Source organism: Microtus pennsylvanicus, chromosome 11, assembly GCF_037038515.1.
Source record: "Microtus pennsylvanicus isolate mMicPen1 chromosome 11, mMicPen1.hap1, whole genome shotgun sequence".
Lineage (NCBI taxonomy): Eukaryota > Metazoa > Chordata > Mammalia > Rodentia > Cricetidae > Microtus > Microtus pennsylvanicus.
Window position 1 is genome coordinate 11,143,331 of NC_134589.1, and position 22,991 is coordinate 11,166,321.

The 22,991-nt window shown below is 51.5% G+C and overlaps 1 protein-coding gene across 4 annotated transcripts in view; it reads left to right on the top strand.

The window, feature by feature from the left end:
- Septin9 (septin 9) overlaps positions 1–22,991 on the top strand; it is a 163,488-nt gene that overhangs the window by 30,902 nt on the left and 109,595 nt on the right. The window contains exon 1 of one of the 4 annotated variants that reach the window (XM_075990210.1): positions 307–1,099. The exons of the other annotated variants lie outside the window; for them this stretch is intronic. Coding sequence (XP_075846325.1) covers positions 1,078–1,099 — 22 coding nt within the window. The 5' untranslated portion in view covers positions 307–1,077. Of the gene's footprint in view, positions 1–306; positions 1,100–22,991 lie in introns of those variants that run through there. 4 annotated transcript variants of the gene reach the window in all.

Sequence of the window (22,991 nt, forward strand, 5' to 3'; positions counted from 1 at the left end):
CTAAATCCTCCTACTGGTACTGCTAAGTCCATCAACCCAGCCAGGGCTCTGAGCAGGTGCTGAGGGCTCCTCCTACCTCTACCAGGTGAGCAGCCCCTGGACCAGGTGGCCACCAGGAAATAGAGCTGAGCCCCGGGGCCAGCCATGTTCTCAGAGAGCCGCTGAGTCTGGGGAAATCGCAGCCGGAGGACGTGTTCCCTCCCTAGGGACAGCTGAGACTGACTGACTCATGTGTATGGGGTGGGAATCTTCCAGGAAAGCCTCCAGCCAGCTCAGCCTCTTGGGAGCGTTGGGTGGGGGCAGCCTGTCCCTCTGATGCTGCAGGCTCACAGGACAAGGGGACCTTCTCAGGGTTTGTCTTGGGCAGGTATCTTCTCCCTGTCCTTCGGTCTGGGAGGTGACCACCACCTACCCAGATAGGTTGCCCGTAGCGGGGTTGAGATCTGGCCCTGCAGAGTGAGGTGAGGCAGGCAGGAAATAGGCTTTTTAAACGTTTAAAACCCAAAAAAAATTCACAGCATCGCTGGACGGGAGGAAAATGAAAGCCTTTGGAAGTGGCCAGGAATTTGACTCTACGAGTTGGTTTCCAAGAGCCTAAGTTAGGCATCTCCAAGTGGATATTAAAAGGGAACAGCCAGACTCCAGCGGCGGGGGCTGGAGGGGGCGGAGAGAGGAGGCGCTGCCGGAAGCTGCACGCTGGACGGCTGAGGCCACCACACTGAAGGCCAGGCAGCTGGTCCCGCGCTCAGGGAGAGGACCCAGGGACTCCCCAGGATCCCATAGAGCCCCCTTCCGTTTTTCAGTTTCTCCCCTCGTGTTCCCTATTCTCCCCTGTGTGGCAGAGACAATGCTACTTCAGTTCGGAGCAGAGACATATGACCACCACATGGAAATGTGGTAATTTGGATCTGTTCGTGATTGCAACAGATTGAAGAAATTAGACCAGACAAAGAGTGTTTTTGGAGGAAGAGGAGGAGGCAGAGAGAGGGAGGGTGACACGGTGAGAACGGGGAGGAGGACCCCTCCGCGCAGGGGACACCGGCATCCCGTCTGCCTGCTGTAAATACATCCGTAGGAATGGAGAGAGATCGCATCACAGGTAGGCCCTCCTTGTCCCATGGCTCCTATCTCTGAACCTGACCCACGTCGAGCTGTGGCTTCACCGGTGATTCGGGAAGTGGGCACCCAGGGTCAAGTTCACTTACTTTTACAGAAATATTTCCTTTTTCTGCTGACTATTCCTCGTTGGTGAGCTGGAATGCCGCTTCCCACTAAGCCCTGCCGAGTCTGGCTTTTATTTAAACTGGGTTCCTCTGCTGTGCTATTTCTCTTTCATTTTCCGGTATGCTGCTTTTACGTCTGTGACCACTGTGAATTTAGAGACTCAGGAAGGGTGGGTGGTGGGGATGGGCTCTGCGTCAGGGCCAAGGCAGCCTGGCTTGCTTGCCCATCATCTGGCCTTGGTCTTCTCCTGAAATAGCCTTGCTGGGCCTCTCGGACAGTTGATTATAGAGGTGGTGGCTCCCAGTGCTTGGAGGAGGTGTATGCACTCATGTGCACCCTCGTGTGTGTGTGTGTGTGTGTGCGTGTGTGTGTGCATGTGGCCCCAGGGCACACTCGTGAGTGCACAAGTGGCCATGCACTCCTGCAGTCCCCTTGGATTAGGTAGAGATCCAGCAGTGTAAACAGTTCAAGGAAGAGAACGGGGTCTCCCCTTTCTTAGCCATCCTAGTCGAGTTGTTCCCAGGTTAAGCTGCCGGTTCCTGCTGGGACCATCCACGTCTGAGGTCACTACTGCCTCCTCTGCCATCAACATCTGAGTCACAGGCCCCGGGATTGTGTGGGTGGGGAATTCTAGGGATGTGACCCTTACTCTAGACCCGTGTCCTGTGGTCACGGTGAGACTAAGCCCCACCCAAAAGTGTCATTGGCCTTGGGCTATTGGTTGCTTCTGTGTGCACGCACAGGGATAGGGGTCTCTAAGAAGTCAGATAGAAGGAAGGAAGGCACATCTCAGGGGCTCCTCTGAGGGATGGCCTGACCCCACCGATTCCAATTCTGTGATTTCTGATGCCGTGTCAAGCTGGCCGGCATTCACTAAGATGGCGGTGACCGTGATGGGCACAACAGAAAACATGGGAGGGGAAACCTGCCTGTGTTGGGCTTGGCATCGTGACCAGCTGGAGGTGATGGGTACAGAGCTGTGCCCAGTTTGCAGGGGTGACATGGCAGAGAACGCCAGCAACTTCTGAGGCCTGGACAGGTGGTACTGTGTCCCCCTCAGATAGCCTGGCCCTACACCTCCTCTGTCACCAGCTGTAAATGACAGTTGTTTTAGTGTCTGGCTGGCAGGGGCCTGCACTTTTTTGTGTGGCTATGCTGGGGTGTGGGTTCTCTGGAACACTAGGCCACTGAGCCACACCTCCCTCCCCCAGCCCAATCCTCCTTCTGTGGATGACAAGACCCAACCCAGGTGGGTGACAACAGGGTATTTGAGAGCCTCGCATAAAGGGGAAGCGGCTCCCTGGAGACCCAGGGGTGAAAGCTTGGAGCCTCACAGGCTGACCAGAGCTTTTTATACACTGGACAAAGCAACCTTTGAGAACCGTGCATCCTGGCCCTCACCACCCAGCCATCGCCGGTGCCCTCAGCCGAGGACAGAGCAGCACCAGACCAGAGTGGGGCCTTCTCCTTTCGTTTGCTTTGAGGCAGGGGCCTGGCCTCAGATTCCCTGTGTAGCCCTGGGTGGCACAGAACTCCTGATCTTTCCTAAGCCTCTATCCCTGGGGTGCTGGGGTGCTGGGATGCTGGGGTACTGGGGGGCTGGGGGTGGAACCAGGGCACTGTGCATCCCAGGCAAGCACTGCCAATGACTACATGCCCAGGTGGGACCTTCTGTGAGGATGGGCCAGGGCCGAAGGCCAGTCCTTCCTCCCTCCCTGTTTGGGGGAATTGGGAACGGCTCTCAGCACCGTGACCACTACAGGCAGCTGCTCTACAACTTCTATGCTCCCAGTCATTTTCATTTCTTTTTCATTTCGAGGCATAGTCTTGCTGTGTGCCCCAGGCTGATATCGAATCCATGGTCATCCTGCTTTGACTTCCTGAGTAGCTAATACGCAGGCGCAGGCCCCCATCCTAGGCTCAACTGGCACTTTAGGAGATTAAAAAAAAAAAAGCACCTCATTTGGATGTGATTTTCCAAAACTCAGCTGTGTACAGCCAGACTAGGAGCGAAGAGGAAAATCCCCGCCACTCCTCCAGTGAGCGTGTTTCTCACCCTTGCCGATTAAGCGGGGTCGGGTGTAGCCCTGGCTATAACCCCAGTCCTTGCTAGGCGGCCTCCTGCAGATCACTGTGAGGTTTGGCCTCAGTTTCCCAATCTCCAGGGTGAGATTGAGCCCCTCCCCGTTCCGGGTGCTCGGTGTGCATTTGGGTGGCTCCCCCTTCCAGCTGGATGTGCTGAGTCCTGCCTTTCTGTCTTGGTGTTGGGTGGTGTGCGAGCTGGTCCATCCTCCCCTGCACTTCCGGAGGTGATGGACTAGGGGTACAATTGTTGCGTCCAGATGGATGGAGATCAGGCTGGCGCCCCAAGGGCTGGTGGCTGAAGTGTGTCCAGGACTGCTGTTCAGGAGGTGTGGCAGAGGGTGTGGCCTTGCCCTGGTTAGGGTCATGGGACCTGCCCAGCTTCAGGGAAGAGGCTCAGGGCCAGAGTCAGCATCCTTAGCTCTGCCCCGTCCTTCCCTTTTCTTCTCTTCCTTCTCCTGCCTTGTGAAACTGGCCCAGGGTCTTCCTTGGCTCTCAGAGATTTCCCTAGGCAAATGCCTCTGGCTCCTTTGCGGAGCTGGCGTGAGTCACTGAGCAGGGGCAGGCCTCAGAGGTACGGAATGCGGCTTCTCCAGCCAAGGGTCGGCGTGGTTTCTTTTCTCGTTGTTCTGGATTGGCTCTGTGGCTTTTAGACATTAGAGCAGTTTTATCTTGTTCCAAGTGCTTGTGTTTCAGCAAGGGGCGGGGGGAGGCTGACTCTCTAAGAAGGGAACTTTCCACTCATCGAGGCCTTGGGAGAACAGGGAGGGTGACAATGGCTGGGCCAGGGAGACCATCACAGACAGGGACCCTGGACAGCCTTGCCCAGTAATGAGTCTACACATGGAAGGTCCCCACCATCCTGGCATCGGGGCTGTGCTTCCGGCTTGGGTCTGGTTTGTGTAGCGGACACACCAGGGTCCCAGTTCATCTCAGGATGGACCCCTGTCTTGGGATAGGGCAGGAACTGGGGGCTCCCTGGAGAGTATACCTCACCTCTCACTGCCCCGCCTGTCTCCAGCATTCTGTCCCTCCTCATCTTCCACTTCTGAGGAAGTCTTATCCAGGGCCTGGGGGCTGGCCTGAAGCCTCCAACAGGCCCCAGCTGTGACTGATGTGGGACTCTGGTTAGCTCTGGGGTGGAAATCAGAAGCAGAAGGTGCCGCGTGAGCGGCGGGGGCTGGCTCCTTCCGAAGCTCCAAGAAGCTTTTTGGCCCAGTCCTCTCTCAGCTCCTGGTGGCTGCAGCAGCCGCAGCGTTGCTTGTCTCTCAGTCCCATCCCTCCGGCTTTTGCCTCTGTTGTCTGGTGACACATTGTATCTGCAAAGAAACTTTCATGTTTTCCTTTCCCCCAAATTGTCTTATTTGCTTTTATTTGTGCATGTGCATGCGTGCTGTGGCAGGTGTGAGGTCAGAGAACAACGGGAAGAGATTCGGTTCTCCTCTTCCATTTGGTACAGAGACAGAACGCAAGTCCTCAGGTTTGGTGGCAAGCACCTTTACCAGTTGAGCCACGCCAATGGCCTAAGAGCCATGTCTCACAGATATGACTGTGTGGGGTAGTGGGTGTGGGGTGTGTGGGGTGGTGGGGGAGTGTGGAGTGTGGGGTTGGTGGGGACATTGTTCACACTGTGCCTGGCAGGCATTGGTCTAGTTATAAGATTGTGCAACTGAGATAATCTTGACCTCCGGATCCTCTTGCCTCCACCTACCAAGTGCTGGGATTACAGATGTATACCACCACGCGAAGCTCTTTGCCCATTTTTGAGTCAGATTGCTTTGTAGTTGAGTTGAGGGAGCTATTTATATATGCTGGCTATAGTTCCTCATTTGCTCTGTCTTGTCAGAACTTTCTTGTGCCCCATGGACTGTCTTTCCCCTTGAGCACCCACCTGGTTTTGCGGCTTTTGATGAGGAGTGGGACAGCATTGCCTGTCACACAGTGCTGAGCAGATGCAGGACAGCCTTTCTTACGGCTCCTCAGGCACCATCTGCCTTAGGCTTCGAGACAGAATCTCTTTCTTGGTGTTGCTGTTTTGTTTTGTTTTTGAGACAGGATTTCTCTGCATAGCCTTGGCTGTCCTGGAACTCACTCCATAGACCTTTAATCCCAGCACTTGGGAGGCAGAGGCAGGTGGATGGATCTCTGAGTCCGACTACACAGAGAAACCTTGTCACACACACACACACACACACACACACACACACACACACACACACACTCACGCTCACACACACACACAGAGATTCTGTCTCTGTAGACCAGGCTAGCCTTGAACTCAGAGATCCACCTCCCGTCTCTTAGCCTGGAACTTGTCACTTAGATCAGATAGTCAGCGAGCTTCAAGGATCCACCATGTCTATGAGGTCAGTGCTGAGATTTGAACTCAGATTCTCATGTTCACAAGGCAGGTTCTTTATCAACTGGTGGAGATGTGAGTTTTGGGGGAGTTACTAAAAGCCTCTCCTTGAGGGTGGTCTGACTTGGGATCTGAACAGCTGTACAAAACCAACAGTTCAAAATCCAAAAGTGGAGAGGACATTAAGAACAAAAGTTCTGAGGTTGGATGAGGGCACAGTGGGGATGGGGAAGAATTGGTCCCTGACTCACAGTGGTGTGAGTCACAATCTCCCCAGTTCCTGAGTTCTGGGGTCTTGGTGTCCTGCTTTGATTGGGTGGAAGCAGAAGGGAGCGGCCACTGTCCATCTTTCTGTTTTGCACCTTTCCTTCAGGCTACCCCCTCCGTGTTCTGTTTGCCCCTGTGCTCGTGGGCAGCCCTCAGTCTGGACTTGGGTAAGTCCAGCTGGCGTCCTCAGCAGCAGATTCTCCCAGCCATGTGTGTGCTGACTCGTTCATGACAGATGTCACAGGGCATTGCTGTCAATAATGACAAAAACGACAGGGGCTGGAGAGATGGCTCATCAGTTAAGGCTTCTTGTTTGTTTGTTTGTTTTTTGAGACAGGGTTTCTCTGTGTACCCCTGACTGTCCTGAAACTTGCTCTGTAGATCAGGCTGGCCTCGAACTCAGAGATCTGCCTGCCTCTGCCTCCCAAGTGCTGGGATTAAAGGCATACACTGCCCTGCCTGGTCAGTTAAGGCTCTTGCAGAAGATCCTGGTTTGGTCCCTAATACCCACATAGCAGGTGCAACCATCTGCAATTCCAGTAACTTCTCTTTTGGCTTCTGAGGGTACCAGGTACACACAGTGCACAGACACACATACAAGCAAAATACCCACACATATAAAATAAAAATAACAAATAAACATTCTTATTAAAAAATAAGAAAGTTTGTATTGCACATTCAGGGTTCTGCCTAGTGCCCCAGCCCAAGGTAGAGAGGAAGACGGGATTGGCAGTGGTGGGGGGTTGTTGGTGTTCTGCCTGGAGAGGGTAGCCTCAGTCTTCCAGTGGGTAGAAGCTATCCTCCAGGAACTGGATACTCAGTGTGGATATAGTGTGTTCTACAGACAGGCAATGCCTATGCATCAACAGCTCCGTAACTTGCTTGGTATTTGTTGGTGGCCCAGCAAGGGGCTAGCTTGCTATCTGCAGGAAATAGAGGGGCAACTGCAGTGATCCCTTCGTCCAGCAGGGGGCGGTGCAAGCTTTTATAAACCCAGTATACCTGGGCGACACTTTCCTTGGATCTGCAGAAGTGGGGCTACATGTTGCTGCTGCTGCTGCTGTTGCTGCCTGTGCTGCTGCTCCCAGGACAACTTGCATCAGGCTGAGGGGAGGCCACCGAATTCCCATTCTAAGTGGATGGCGTCTGGAGGAAAAGGGGGGCGATGTCTCTAGATTCTTTTTGTATTTTATTTTATTTTTCTAGCTTTCGTTTGACGTGTTTCAATCTCTCAAGGTTTTCAGTTCACTTTACTTTGTGTGTTTGTGTGGTTGGCGTGTATTAGTGTGTGAATGCTGACATTGTCTTCCGCTATCATTTCACACCATTGGTTTCAAAAACGACGTGTGTGTGTGTGTGTGTGTGTGTGTGTGTGTGTGTGTGTGTGACACACACGGCATGGTGCGTGTGAGGACAACTTCTGGGAGCCAGTTCCCTCTGTGTGAGCCCTAGGGAATACTAGCACAGGCTGCCATATCTAGCTTTTACGTGGGTGCCGGAAATTGAACCCAGGTCCTGCGCAATAGGCTTTCTTTACCAACTGAGCCATCTTTCCAGGCCACATTTTTCCAACTTCCTGAGAAATATTTCAGACATAAAGGAAAGATGGGATTGTGACCGCCCTTCATCCTTCATTTAGGTTCGTCCTCCGTCCACCAACAGTCGGGCTCTCTCCAGACATATTGTGCTGACTGATTAATTAATTTGCCTTTGAGATAGAGTCTCACTCACGTAGCCGAGGCTACCTTCAAACTCATTTTGTAGCCGAGGCTGGCCTTGAACTTCTGATCCCTCTACCTCCATCAGGCAACCACCACCGGCTACGGAGACAGTCTAAATAAGTCACAGACATCAGCACACGTGACCGTTACTCCGCTCTGTCCATGTCTCTCGTGAACCACAGCGATTCTCTTTCCGTATTTTTGTGCTGCTCAGATGCTGGGTGCGCTGTCCCGTGAATTTTGACTGGTAGATGCACTGTGTGGCTCAACCGCAGCCACAACATGGAACACTGGCATCACCCCAGAGTCCCCTGTCCCTTTCTTTGTAGTTGCTGGCTTTGTCTTCTCCAGGGAATCTCCCCACCCTGGCTGGATTCCCTTATCTGGTTCAAATGCTGGCAGAGTCCCGCTTGCTGCTGTGGATCCCCGTGACTTGTTCCGTGTTACAACTGGGCTGTGCTCCTAGCCTGACCCTTCTGTGGCTTTTACATTTTCCTGTTTCCTCTGGTTGCTTCTGGTCGGGACCCTATGATGAGCGTCTTATTCCGGATGCTGCCTTCATTTGTTTTGTGGAAATGCCTAGCCTGATTGGCCCTTAGGATCAGTGTCTGTCTAATTCTGGAAGAAACTGCTAGATCTTCGCCCAAAGTGGCCATGAGACTTCAGTCCCAGCAGTGGCTTGCTCTGTGTGCGTGCCAACATTTGCTGCTGTCACTCTTAAATTTTAGTCATTCTGGCGGGCGGGTGGAACTGTCCCGTTCTGGCTTTCATTTTGCATCTGTCTGGAGACTAATGTGGCCCAGCGCATTTTCATGACCTCCCTAGCTATTCCTATATTTTTCCTTTGTCAAGTATCCTTCTGAAATCTGTTGCTCATTTTCGAATTGGACGACTCCACTCTTCCTCATTACTTCTGGATATCGGTCTTTGGTCAGATGGGTGCTCTAGGGAGAGTTCACTCCGGCCTGCACCTTGGCTATCGGTTTTGGCTTAACCGTATTTTTTAATGAGTAGAAGGTGTCCCCTTGTTTTGTTGAAGTCTCATTCTGTAATTTCCCTTTGTGGTTTTCACTCTCTGTGTACTGTAAGAATCATCTCGCGCCAGGCTGCAAAGGAACAGTCAGTTTTCTTCTAGTATGTTTGCAATTTTAGCTCTCAGGCCTCAGCTTTGGGTCTGGTGTAAGGGGGGGTCAGTGTCCACGTTGTCGGTGGTTTTTGTGTCCTTGTAGTGGCTCAGCTACTCCTACGGACATCTTTCCATGCTGTGTGGTGTGGGGACTTCTCTTGAAAAGCATTTGAGGACTGGGGACGCAGGAGGAGTCAGCACCATGGAACCTATGCATGGTGATAGACAATGCCTGTCCCCCAGCACGCAAGGGATGGGAGCATGAGATCCGTTCAAGGTCATCAGCTACACAGTGAGTTTGAGGGCACACTGGGCTAAGTGAGTCTTGAATAATAAAGAGAGGAGTGGGGCTCAATGGTTAAGAGCATCGGCTGCTCTTCCGGAGGACCCAGGTTCAAGTCTCAGCACCCACATGGTGGCTCACAACTCTCTGTAATTACAGTCCAGGGGATCTGATACCTCCACACCAATGTACATAAAGTAAGTTTAAATAAATTATTTTAAGAAAATAAGGACGACGAACACTAGAGAGACGACTCAGTAGTTAAGGGCACTGGCTGCTCTTGGCAGAGGGCCTGACTTCAGATCCCAGCAACCACATGGTGGCTCACAAGTGCCTGTAACTCAAGTTCTAGGGCCTCTACAGCATTGCAAGTGGTGCACATGCAAACAGGCAGGCACACGTACACACATGTAAATAGGATTTTTAATTTTTAAAAAGAAAGAAAAGGCCAACTTGGTTGTATGCACCTGTGGTGAATCTCTGTAAGTTTGAGGCCAGGCAGAGCTATAGTGTGAGACCTTGGTTCAAAAAATAAATAAAAATTAAAAGAGGGCGGAAAAGGGAGGAAGGGAGTGAAAGAGAGAGAGAGAGAGAGAGAGAGAGAGAGAGTGTTCGGGGCTGGGGGGCTGAGAGGGTGAAGATGCTTGCCACCAACTCTGACGATCTGAGTTAGATCCCAGAATCCATATGACAGAAGGAGAGAACTGACTCTCAGAACTGCCCTCCGATCTCCACACCCTCCACGCATCCACACCAATATAGAATTGCGAAGGTCTCCCGTCCCTCTGTCGAGAGAATCCATTGCTTGTGGTTTTCACAGAGGGCCTCTTGTGAGTGTTTGTTAGATTTCTTCCTGGGGCTGTAGCTTCTGGCATGACTGTAGACTGAAGAGCTGTACATATATATTTGTAGAACAAACAGACTGTTTCTCTTGGGACCCTCTTATAACACGAGGGTGCTCCTAACACAGCGGGGGCGCCGGCTTCCCCGAGCACCAGGCAGCCCCCCTCCCTGCCGGGGACTGCTGCTCTGTGGGGCAGACCAGCTCTGACACCGCCATTTGTCTGCAGGCAGCGAAAGCCTCCATGGCTCGGGGTTCAGTTCCTCAAGGCTGCCCTTCCTGGGATGCCACTCAGCAAGTCTGGTACTCTGGAAATTCTGACTAATCAGCCGTGAATTGGGGAACCCTCTTGGGGTCCAGCTCTCATTTGCTGAAGCAGTTCCTACAACACCGGGAGCCCTTTGCTTAAACTTGCCAGTCTAGCGGGAGGATTGTTTTAATTTATTTTTGTTCTTTTTAAGTGTGCGCATGTGTGTAGTGTGTGTGTACATGTGCGTGTGCTGCGTGTGTGTGGGCGCATGTGTGCGTGTGTACATGTCTGCAGGTGCACAGACAAGGCAGATTCTCTAGGAGTTAGAGTTGTAGGTGGCTGTGAACTGCCAGCCAAACCGGGTTTGCAAGAGTAGTATGATCTGAGCCGTCTCTCCAGCCCCTCGGAAGCCTATTCTGAAGACTAGAAATGAACGACCGGGCAGAGGGTGAGGTTTGAAAGGGTGCAGCGCTCATTGCTGAGTGCGCCAAGCTCCCCTAGTATGGATGAATCTAGTGTCTTCCTGTGTGTCCCTGAACTGAGTCCTTGTGGGGTGTTGTGGAGAACATGCCGTGTGACAATGACTGCTTTAGTTGTCCAGCGTGGACGGCAAACCCTCTCAGGTGTCAGTCACCTTTTGCTGATTGATGACTGCACAGCCGGTGTGGTCACTCACACTTGGGGTTCACACCCAGGAGTCTGAGGCCAACCTGGAACACACCGGAAGTTCAAGATCTTCCTGGGCTTCAGAGAGAAACCATATTTCCTGGCTGGAGAGATGGCTCAGTGGTTAACAGCACTGCTTGCTCTTACAGATGACCTGGGCAAGGTTCCCAGCACCCTTGTAGGGATTTCCAACCATGTGTAACTCCAGTTCCAGGGAATCTGAAGCCCTCTTCTGACCTCCACAGGCACCGAGGACGCATGCACATGTTGGACAGACATTTGTGTAGGCAAAACACACACATATAAAACAAAAATAAATGAATATAAAACAAAAATGCATGTCTCAGAAATAAAACAAGCGGATAAACAGAAACCACACACAAACGCAACACATCCCACACACAAGCACACACACGCATGCCCTCCATCCCCCACATGAGCGCCCCCTTCCCCACACACATACCCCATATTAGTTGCGGTTAAGATCGCTGATACAAGGCTGTTTCCTGACCAGGCCCTGACTAAGCCACCAAGTCAGTAGAAGGAAGGAAGTAATGATGATAAGGGCAGAAATCAAGGAAATGGAAAAAGAGAAAAAATAAGGTCATTCTTTGTTTCTTTAAGACGTACAGAGCCATGAGCTTCAGCTAGACCACTGAGCTGCAGAGAAGGCAGAGGGGGCTTTGGGATAGAGATAGTCCCTCTTAGCAATTCGGGTCATCTACTCCTGTAGAAGGGCAGGCTGTTGTGCACACCTTCAGTCCCAGCAAAAAATAACCACCAAAAATCAACATTGAAGGGGTCTAGAAGAAACCAGAATAGTGTTCTGTCTGTGGTGCTTAATGGTGCCGGGCAATGATGGTGCACGGCTTTAATCCCGGCACTCTGGAGGCAGAGGCAGATGTCTCCCTTGGTGGATTTTATCAGACACTTACGGGGGAGATGGTGCCCACAGTATGCAAGCTTTAGCAGACAGCGGCGAGCGGAGCCGGCCCCCCCCCCCCGGCCCGTTGTAGGAGGCCAGAATTACTCCAACAAAGACATTACCCAAACCAATAAACTAAAAAAGAAAACACTTGTCAGTATCCCCCATAAAATGTTTAACCCAAAGCAGGCAAATAAAAAAAAACCAACAACAACAACAACATTTGCAAAGGGTTATAGCTCACAGCCAGGCTGGACTCAGTCCAAGACTGGCTTACTATTCAAACCCAATTGGCGTGGTGCTGCAGAGTAAAAAACCCAGCACTTGGGAGGCTGAGGCTGGAAGGATCAGGAGTTCAAGGCTTTCCTTAACAGCATAACCAGTTTGGGGTTAGCTGGGGCTTCATGGGATCCTGTCTCAAAAAAAACCGAAAAAACAGGGTGAGCAAGAAGGCTCAGCAAATAAAGGAGCTTGACTCAAGGCCTGGGACCGACATGGCGGAAGGAGAGAACTGATTGGACAAGCTGGCCTCTGACCTCCACACGTGTGCCACGGCGCAAACACACGTGCACAGTGACCACAGTCGTGGTAAGAAATCTTCAGACACAGGCACAGACTGTAGGGAGGAAGCCGCAGGGAAAGTTAAGTGGCTCCCAGGGGTCTGCAAACAAATTTTCCCTTTTACTTTTTTTAAAAAATATTTATTTATTTATTATGTATACAATATTCTGTTTGTGTGTATGCCTGCAGGCCAGAAGAGGGCACCAGACCTCATTACAGATGGTTGTGAGCCACCATGTTGTAGCTGGGAATTGAACTCAGGACCTTTGGAAGAGGAGGCAATGCTCTTAACCTCTGAGCCGTCTCTCCCTTTTACTTTTTAAGATTTAAATGTATTAGGGGCTGGAGAGACGGCTCAACAGTTAAGAGCACTGGCTGCTCTTCCATAGGACCAGGGTTCAATTCCCAGCACCCACATGGAGGCTCACAACCATTCTAGTGGGATCTGATGCCCTCTTTTTTTTTTAAAGATTTATTCATTTTTTAAAAATTTATTTATTTATTAAAGATTTCTGTCTCTTCCCTGCCACCGCCTCCCATTTCCCTCCTCCTCCCCGAATTAAGTCCCCCTCCCTCGTCAGCCCAAAGAGCGATCAGGGTTCCCTGCCCTGTGGGAAGTCCAAGGACCACCCACCTCCATCCAGGTATAGAAAGGTGAGCATCCAAACTGCCTAGGCTCCCACTAAGTCAGTACGTGCAGTAGGATCAAAAACCCATTGCCATTGTTCTTGAGTTCTCAGTAGTCCTCATTGTCCGCTATGTTCAGCGAGTTCAGTTTTATCCCAGGCTTTTTCAGACCCAGGCCAGTTGGCCTTGGTGAATTCCCGATAGAACATCCCCATTGTCTCAGTGTGTGGGTGCACCCCTAGCGATCCTGAGTTCCTTGCTCGTGCTTTCTCTCCTTCTGCTCCTGATTTGGACCTTAAGATTTCTGTCCGGTGCTCCAATGTGAGTCTCTGTCTCCTTTCATCGCCTGATGAAGGTTAATATTCAGGAGGATGCCTATATGTTTTTCTTTGGGTTCTCCTTATTTAGCTTCTCTAGGATCACTAATTATAGGCTCAATGTCCTTTTTTTATGGCTAGAAACCAAATATGAGTGAGTACATCCCATGTTCCTCTTTTTGGGTCTGGCTTACCTCACTCAGGATAGTGTTTTCTATTTCCATCCATTTGGATGCAAAATTCAAGAAGTCCTTGTTTTTTACTGTTGAGTAGTACTCTAATATGTATATATTCCATACTTTCTTCATCCATTCTTCCATTGAAGGGCATCTAGGTTGTTTCCAGGTTCTGGCTATTACAAACAATGCTGCTATGAACATAGTAGAGCATATACTTTTGTTGTATGATAAGGCCTCTCTTGGGTATATTCCCAAGAGTGGTATTGCTGGGTCCAGGGGTAGGTTGATCCCGAATTTCCTGAGAAACCGCCACACTGCTTTCCAGAGTGGTTGCACAAGTTTGCATTCCCACCAGCAATGGATGAGTGTACCCCTTTCTCCACAACCTCTCCAGCAAAGGCTATCATTGGTGTTTTTTATTTTAGCCATTCTGACAGGTGTAAGATGGTATCTTAAAGTTGTCTTGATTTGCATTTCCCTGATCGCTAAGGAAGTTGAGCATGATCTTAAGTGTCTTTTGGCCATTTGAACTTCTTCTGTTGAGAATTCTCTGTTCAGCTCAGTGAACCATTTTATAATTGAGTTGATTAGCCTTTTACGGTCTAGTCATTCATTATATACACACTCTTCCTTCCTGCCAGTACACCTCTATGCCAGAAGAGGGCACCACCAGATCTCATTACAGATGGTTGTGAGCCACCGTATGGTTGCTGGGAATTGAACTCAGGACCTCTGGAAGAGCAGCCAGTGCTCTTAACCTCTGAGCCATCTCTCTAGCCCCATCTGATGCCCTCTTCTGGAATGAAGGCATACATGCAGTTAGAACACTCATACCTAAAATAAATAAATGAATCTTAGAAAAAAAAAAAGAATGGCCAAGAAGGGTTAAAGAGGCAGAGAGCTATTGGAGAGGCAAACAGAAGCCGCGGGTGGTTAGAGGCCTCGCTAAGGATCCCAGTGAGAGAGCTGCTGGGCTTGCTGAGAGCCCAGACCCGGGCTGCAGGACCCTTGAAGGAAGCTCTTAGATCCTAGAGGAGAGAGAGAGGCACCTTGAAGAGGCTTTTTAGGGCCCCACCACCATCCTGAGCTGTCTGTCTGCTGATTCCTTGCCACGGTTTCACCACCATTGAACCAGAAGAGGGAACAGCGCATTCCAGCAACCCCAGATTTGGGGCTTGGCCTTCAGGGACTTGGGTGTTGTGCAGCTATGGTTTGGTTCAGGGCCCAGCCCCTTTCTCTTATCTTCTGCCCAGCACCAGGGATGAAATGGCATCTTCTTTAGGCCAGGCTTCAGCACCCCAGGACTGCTTTTCCCGGTGTGCCCAGGGCCCTAGGATCTGCTCCCAGGTATGGAAGGAGGGGGCTCCCAAGGGCACTGACCCTTCTGTCTTAGTTATATTTGTTGGTGGAGAGAGACGCCTGACCAAGGCAACTTAAAAAAGGGAGGAGTTTTCTGGGGGGACCTGCTTACAGTTTCATAGGGGACCATGGCGCTGTGAAAGCTCGGTGCTGTGGCCGAGAGCTTACATCCTGTCTGCAAGTTGGAGGCAGAGAGAGAGCCAACTGGAATGGTTATGTTTTGAAACCTTGAAACCCAGCTCTAGTGACATATCTCCTCCAGTAAGTCTTCACCCCCTAATCCCTTGCAGTTCCACCAACAGGGGAGCAAGCATTCAAGCACGCCTCTTGGGGCAATTCTGTTCAAACCACCGCAGAGGGGGTTCTCAAAGGCACCGACCTTTTTTTCTCCGTGTACTTCCCAGAGCAAAGGAGGGCTGACGCAGGCTAGGGGCTTTCTGACAGAGGCCCACACATCTGCGGGAGTCTTCTGCCCCAACCCAGCCTGTGTGTGTGTCCTCAGGTCTTGTCCCTGCACCTCCAGCCCCTGTACATGCACTGGATCCGGAAGGAGGCCCCGTCTCTCTCCTTTCCCCAAGGCACGCACGCTCGCCTTTGACAGAGGAAATGATTCACACCCAGGTTCAAAGGTTGGGGTCAGAGCAACCAGCGTGGGTGAAAGGAACCGAGGAGAGGAAGCAGGGTGGGGACAGGAGGCTGGGTGGGTCCTGGAGAACCAACTCCCACTCTTGGACGCACTGATGGGAATCACCGAGTATAGGAGCCATTGGAGTCCTGTCTCCCAAGTGTAAGATGCACACAGAGTCAAAGAAATGTCAGCGACATGTGTGTATGTGGTGCAGATATGGGGGTGTGTGTGCATATAGCTCTCATATTAATTTCAGTGTCTCCCTGACTGTCTGACAGAATTTCCACATACCTCTCCACCCTTCCAGGCTGCATTCAGAAGGGTGTGCATGCCTGAGTATGCTTGTGTACATGAGATCTCTCTCTCTCTCTCTCTCTCTCTCTCTCTCTCTCTCTCTCTCTCTCACACACACACACACACACACACACACACACACGCACGCACACACACACAAACACTCACATGCATGCACCACGCCACATGCATACGCATATACACATGTACACACACACACACACACGCCAGCTAGGGGCCAGAACCCCCCTGGTCAGTACCTAGGCCTGGCAGGAAACCGGCTCTGGGAAGCTGTACGCCCCACCTTTGGCATAAAACCATGTTTTGTTGCTGTTCGTTCGCAGCAACAGAGCATGGGGGTGGGGCAGGGCAGCCTCAATCTGAAGAGCAGGTATGTGGGGCAGTTCAAGGACTCACCGCTGTCTCTGAAGGGTTTGGGAGACACTACTGTATCCCCAGGGGTCTTGTCAACACCCTGAAGGCCAGGGTGCCCTCTTCTCTGTGCACCGTGGGCAATGGGAAGGCTGACCTCAGAGATGGCCTTCAGTCCGGTCCCTGGAATCTCAGCCAAGATCAGAGCCTAGAAGGTTCCACGCCAGGAAGGGTTGGTCAGCAGCAGCATAGCCAACCTCCCAGCTGGCCCAGGAGCCTTAGGGAACCTGTTAGCTAAAACAGTTTCTGAGCTAAACATATTGTACTCCCAGCCCTTTAGCAGGCTGAGGTAGGGGGGTAGCTGACTGTCCCACAGGTTCTGACTGACCCTGGGTCCCCCGGATACCGTGAGGTTCAGGGAAGGGAACTGAATGACCCTGTGAATGTTGGAGTGGTCATGTGGGGCCCCCACGTGCACAAGTGGCCAGCTGCTGTAGGTGGGACATGGGAAAATCCACCAGGTTTTGCTGACCAGAGTGAACAGTGTGTGACCTTAACCATGAAACAAAATTGGGGAGGCAGAGTTTGTGGGGGGGGGACTGCCAGGTACTGGGCTACAAAGCAGCTGCCTAAAACATCAGGGTTGTCTTGTGAGTGTTCTGGGGACAGAGTCTGAAAGGAAAGTGTGGGCAGAGCTGACCGCTCTTGAAGGCTCTGAGGGATGCACCTTGGGGTGGTGGCCAGGAATTCTTGGCATCCATTGGCCTGTGGCTGTATAACTCCTATTTCTCTTCTCTTTCATCTGGCTTTCTATGTGTGTGTGTGTGTGTGTGTGTGAGAGGGGGGGCACAGAGATGGAGACTACATGCTTGTGTGTCTTATGTATGTATGTCTGTGTGAATCATGTGTCTATATGTGTATGTGTGTTTATTGGTATGTGTCTATCTGTGTATGAGTGTCTGTCTGCATGTGTGTGAATGTATATATATACGTGTGTGTGTGTGTGTGTGTGTGTCTAAGCTACCCTTGCCTTTCTCCGGTTGTTAGATCAGGCCTTCCCATTCTACTATACCCCAATTTTAACACATTATCTACAGATTACCCTATGTCCAAATAGGGTCACAGTCACAGGTACTGAGTTCAAGCCTGGACTCCTGGTACCTTTTGGAGGGGTCACGGTCAGTCCTAGGAGAGGATTGTTGGGCTGGGGGGCGGGCAGGAAGGCCCCTCTGTGGTCACAGAGGTTGAGAGTGTCAGGGATGGGACTCTGGTGGGGCTGTGGGATCAGGTCCTGCACCGACAGAGGATGCTGAAGGAAATTAAGGAGCTGTGATCACTTGCCACAGGACTGGAGGTCACTGTGTCGGGCAGAGAGTGAGCCTTTGAACTCCTCCGAACACCAAATATCTGGCATGCTAGCAGTCTTAGATATTTGGAATGTTCTAGAAGGTGTGAAAATGCGTTTTTCTTTTCTATTTCTCTTAGCATCCGTGGTATAGGTTGCTTCATGAAGTAGTGCCTTAAAGTTTCAGGGAAAAGCTGTGGCCGCCGTGGATGGCTGAGAGGGCAGGGATCTCAGAGCAGCTGTCAATACAATGGGACTCTTAGCTCATAAGGGTTTGAGTTGCCAAGTGTCCCCATACTGATCTGTGCTCAGCAGGGCTCACCGCCAGGCCCCTCAAGTGTCACCAGGCTCTGTCCTGTAGCTCATCTCTCTGCTCTTTCCTTTCAACTGCCTGGGTGACAGGAAGCCTGCTGCCCCGGTTCCTATGGAAACAGAACCCCAGCTTCATTCGGTCTGAGGCCAGACTTGGAAACTGAATACCTCACAGGTTCTGGGACGGTGTGAGCAGATGGTTGAACATGCGTAAGCACAGACGCGTGTGTAACTTGTGCACATACACGTGTGCACGCAATCATGAGCCTAGCGACCGAGTTGCTCAAGTTGAGGTCCCCCAACCTCTGGGCCAACACCGTTCTCAGCATGTGACAGATAGAAACATGTTTTCATTTCAGGATATGAAGGAGATAGCATCCACCTCATTTTATAGATGAGAGAGCAAAGGCACCCCGGAGCCAAGGGACTTACTTGCCTTACTTTCCCTCATTCCACAGTTGCTGTCTTCTCTCTGGCATCAAGAGAGTTTCTAGAAACCTAGGCCCTTTGTTTTGTACTTGGTGCCTAGGAAATTAGTTTCCCTGAAGCTTCTGCTGGGCTTGGACCCTCTTTCTAGCTGAAGACTGAATGATCCCATACATGGTGGTTGGGTTCATGCCCAGCCTCTCCAGCCCTGGCTGCCCTCACACTGTGCTGCTCATGGCTATGGGCTGGTTGGGGAGGGGCAGCTCTTCTGAAGCTGTCGGGGGGAGGGGTGGAGGGAGGAAGTAACCCTTGAGCTTGTTATTTCTCCTCCCTGGATATCCTGGGAAGAGCAGGTAAGGGCTCGGCTGGCTCCGGCTGTTCTTGCTATGCTCCTTACCATGGTGGACAAACCATTGATGGATCGTGTCTGCTACAGGAGAGGTCTAGTGTCTTCTTGATACACAGTCATCAGGGACATTGATCCATGGACTTTGTGGCAACCACTTACTCAAACCAGGCTGGTACCCTACGGTGGCATCTCTCTGAGATGCGGACAGAGGGTCGACAGGAAGTGGCATTTAAAGATGTGGAGTTGGGATGGAGAGATGGCTCAGTGGTTAAGAGCTTTGCCTGCTCTTCCAGAGGTCCTGAGTTCAATTCCCGGCAACCACATGGTGGCTCACAACCATCTGTAATGGGGTCTGGTGCCCTCTTCTGGCCTGCAGACATACACACAGACAGAATACATAATAAATAAGTAAATAAATATTTAAAAAAAATAAAGATGTGGAGTTATATGCTGGCTCATTGAACTAACAGTGGCCAAGGTTTCTGTTCTAAACACCTCCAAATGCCAGGTCCTTACCACTGCACAGGGCCAGGGAGGGATCAAGGTGGAGTTTTGTGGTTTTAATTTAACTTAATTTTTTTTTTGAAACAAGGTCTCTGTAAGCACAGGCTGGATTAGAATTCTTAACAGTTACCCTGTCATCAAGTTCTGGGTTACAGAGATGGGACACCATGCTCATCTCAAAACCAACAAGCCTTATCTACTTATCTACCTCCCTCCCTCCCTCCCTTCCTTCCTCCCCTCCCTCCCTCCCTCCCTCCCTCCCTTCCTTCCCCTCCCTCCCTCTCTTAGTCTCATCTAGGTCAGACTGGCCTTGAACCCCCTTGTAGCTGAGGATAACATTGAACTTCTTGATCCTCCTGCCTCCTACCGGCTGCTGGGACTAGAGACATGGACCATCACACCCGGTTTATTCTGGGGATTGAATCCCGAGTTCCATATATGCTAGACAAACCCTCACCCAACTGATTTCTACCCACAGCACTCAAGATGGTTTTTGAGCTGGTTATCTGCACAACTGGTCATGCTTTGTTTATTGTATTTGCTCAAGAAAACACCTGTGCTTCCTAAGCCCCTGGTGGGTTTGACTGATCTCCCTGACCATATCCTATGGTACAGTGTCTCCCTTTGTGTGTCTAACCATGAAGACAGGGGTTCTTTGTCCCTCCCTGGACGCTGACTCCATGTGGCATCAGGAGTGCAGCTGGAGATGACCGACACCCTGCTGCTGGTGGGCTTGTGCGCCCGATTCCCTGGCATGCTGTGTTGTTGATTGCCAGTCACATATGCGTGGAGCGCCACGTGCAGAGGATCTGCAGATGTCGCTCCTGGGAGGCGGGGCGGGCTTCTCCTCCAGCACATTGCCAACACTTGCTGGCGCCTGACGGCCGCAGCATCCATCTATGCCGCACAGCTGCAAAGACCCCGGGAAGGGATCCGAGTCTGTGTACCCCATGGGCCTCTTACGTGTGGGGGAGACCCTTGGCCTTACACTACACCAGAAAGGCCTTCTGGACAAGGGGCTGGGGTCAGGCTGAGCCAGCCCAGGAAGGCTGAGAAGTATCCTTGGTTCTGTCCCTGTGGTCCAGCCCTGAGTTGTCATTCTCGAGGAGAACTAACAGGTGAAATATCTAGTACCCAAACCAATCAACCAAACAACCCCAACAAAATACCTACACTCCACAGGGCTGTGGATACAACTTGTTCGTACAGTACTGTTCTGACCTCACCGATTTCTCTAATCCAAGACATCCCTGGTGTTTTGTGGGACTGTAATGTGCCTCCTTGCACGGGAGTGTCCCTCACTGTGAAGTCTCTTGTCCCACTGACACCCCTAGAGACCCAGTAGGGATGGCCATGGGAGCTGGGTGTGTGGATCCAGACCCAGAGCTGACTCCCACTGTTAGGGAGCTTGGGGGCTCCTGTACCCTCTGTCCACACTGCACCCTGAGGAAGGGGGACCATGGGGCAACTGCCTTGCAGCCTGTAACAGAGCATCCATTAACCAGGTGACGGGGGTGGGGGTGAGTCCCTGGGGACCAGGAGGCACAGGAAGCCCTTAGAAGGCATAGCCAGCCCTCAGAAAGGGGGAGTTCTGCCCTCTCTCATTCATGTTTCACCCCGCTTCCATTCCTTATGTTTCTCCGTCCCCCTGACACCCCATTCTGCCCCTTGTCCCCCAAATGCCCTTGCTACCACTCTGGCTCCCTGCCCTTGTGGCTCCTGGTCAGTGGCTTCCAGACAGGCCAGTCAGGTATCCAGGAAGCCAATTAGGTGCTCAGATGGGCTGGCGCCCTTCTCCTGCTCTTGAGGAGGGAGCTGCTGTTTCCTAGTATGCGTGTATGCCACGCTCTGAGCACAGGGGTAGGATAGGGAGCTGACTTACACTGTCCAGAGAGTCGCTTGGGTCAGGCAGAGAGAAGGTGAGCTCAGAGTGAGGAAGCCAAGGTCTCTGTCCTGAGTAGGTGTCCTTGGAGTTCTGGGAAGAAAGAGGAGGCGTCCCTGGGGCTGGGCTGTCTCGCTGACACAGGCTCAGTTGTGCCCACTCTTGTTTCACACCTGCAGTGGCTCCCGGTCACCTTTCCCCGGTCTGCGCTGAGATCACTGTGACCCCTCTGCCGCTCTGCGCCAGCCCCATACTGCGTTCATTTGCCCTGCGCACTTCTCTGTCCATCGCTGCGCACCTCTGGATCTCCTTGAGTTCAGTCAGGGTGTGTGAGTTGCTTTTCTGTGACAAACCGTCCTGGGAAAAGCAACTTACGTAAGAAAGAGTTTATTTTGTTCAAGAGGGACACAGTTGGTCCCTGCTGGGAAGGCACGGTGACAGGAGTATGAGTCTAGCTGGTCACACTGTACAGTCAGAAAGCAGGGAGAGAACAGGAAGTAGGTGCAGCTATAAATTTCAAGACCCATCCCTCAATGGCATACTTCCTCTAGCAAGGCTCCACCCCTAAAAATTCCACAGCCTTCCCAAACATTGCCACCATTCGGGACCAATTGTTTGAACACATGAACCTATGGGAGACATTTTACATCAGAACCACAATGTAGGGGCTGGAGAGATGGCTCAGTGGTTAAGAGCATTGCCTGCTCTTCCAAAGGTCTTGAGTTCAATTCCCAGCTACAACATGGTGGCTCACAACCATCTGTAATGAGGTCTGGTGCCCTCTTCTGGCCTGCAGGCATACACACAAACAGAATATTATATACATAATAAATAAATAAATATTTTTTTTTAAAAAAAAGAACCTCTGTAGCCCAGGCTGTCCCGGAACTTACTATGAAGCCTCAGACTGGCAGCAATCCTGCCTCAGCCTCCTGAGAGCTGAGATGACAGATGTGCACCGTCATGTATCCTGAACTAAGTTGCGTTCTTGTTCTCTTCTGGAGTCTCTGCCAAATTCTTGAGTCTCATTTTCAAGATTTTCCATTGCTGCCCAACTCTGCACAGCCAGAGAGCACAGGAGGTGTTAGGACCTGGCTTCAATCTTTGCTCTGACATTTATCCACCTGCACCCGCACCCACCCAACCGCCATCCTTGGCAAATCTCCTTATTCGGCTTAGAACAGGTCTCATGCCAGTAAACGAGGGGTCAACCATCTGCTTCAGATCCCAGAGCGACCACCTCCCAAAGCATGCTATCGTGGATGCCTTCAAGCTAAGCGTCGGTCAGTGCCAGTGTGGGAAGACCTCAGTGTCCCATGCATGGAGTCTGATGCCATGCTCGGGCCTTAGCACCCCCTCATGCTGGGGCATGCGTCCTCCCTGAAGCACCTGCTTTCTTCCTGCCCGCCAAGGTCCCATCTGACCTTGCCTTCCTCTCTCATGATTCGAATGTCCCCTCGCTGCTTCTGGGGACACCTGTGCTCGTCACCTGCCACCCTTTTAGGTTAGCTGTGTTCTCTGTTAGGCGAAGGCTGCTATTTCCAGTCTGAGAAGACAAATCATGCCTCGGATGCACGTGGCTATTCCTTTTGCTGTTTCTTTTGTCATCGTGGCTTGATGCTCAAGACCCCACCTTGTCCTCAAGCAGCTCCCAGCCTGGTGGGATGGTGGCCCCATTCTGTATCAGCCAGAGGACCCTACTGCTACTACTGAAGATGATGATGATCTAAAATGTCAGATACTTGACCAAGACAGGTTGCTTTCTTCTCATGCCCTAGTCCAGGTTTGCGCCTTTGGTGGCCTAGAGCATCCAGGACCCAGTGTGACTGCATTCCAGCCATGGAGAAAGGAAGACGGGACAGGGGATGGGACTGAACAGTGCTTTTCATTTTTAAGAGTGTGGCTTGAAAATTCCATACTTTAACTTTTATTGTCCTTCTCCACCGGCCTTGACCTAGCAGTCAGGGTGGCCAAGAAATATCTTGCTTAGCTGGCCAGCTGTATGCATGGTAGGTGCTTCTGTAACTATGGAAAAAGTTGGTCAAACACGGCCATCAAGAGTCTGCCATATGCACCAAGGCTCCACGCGTGT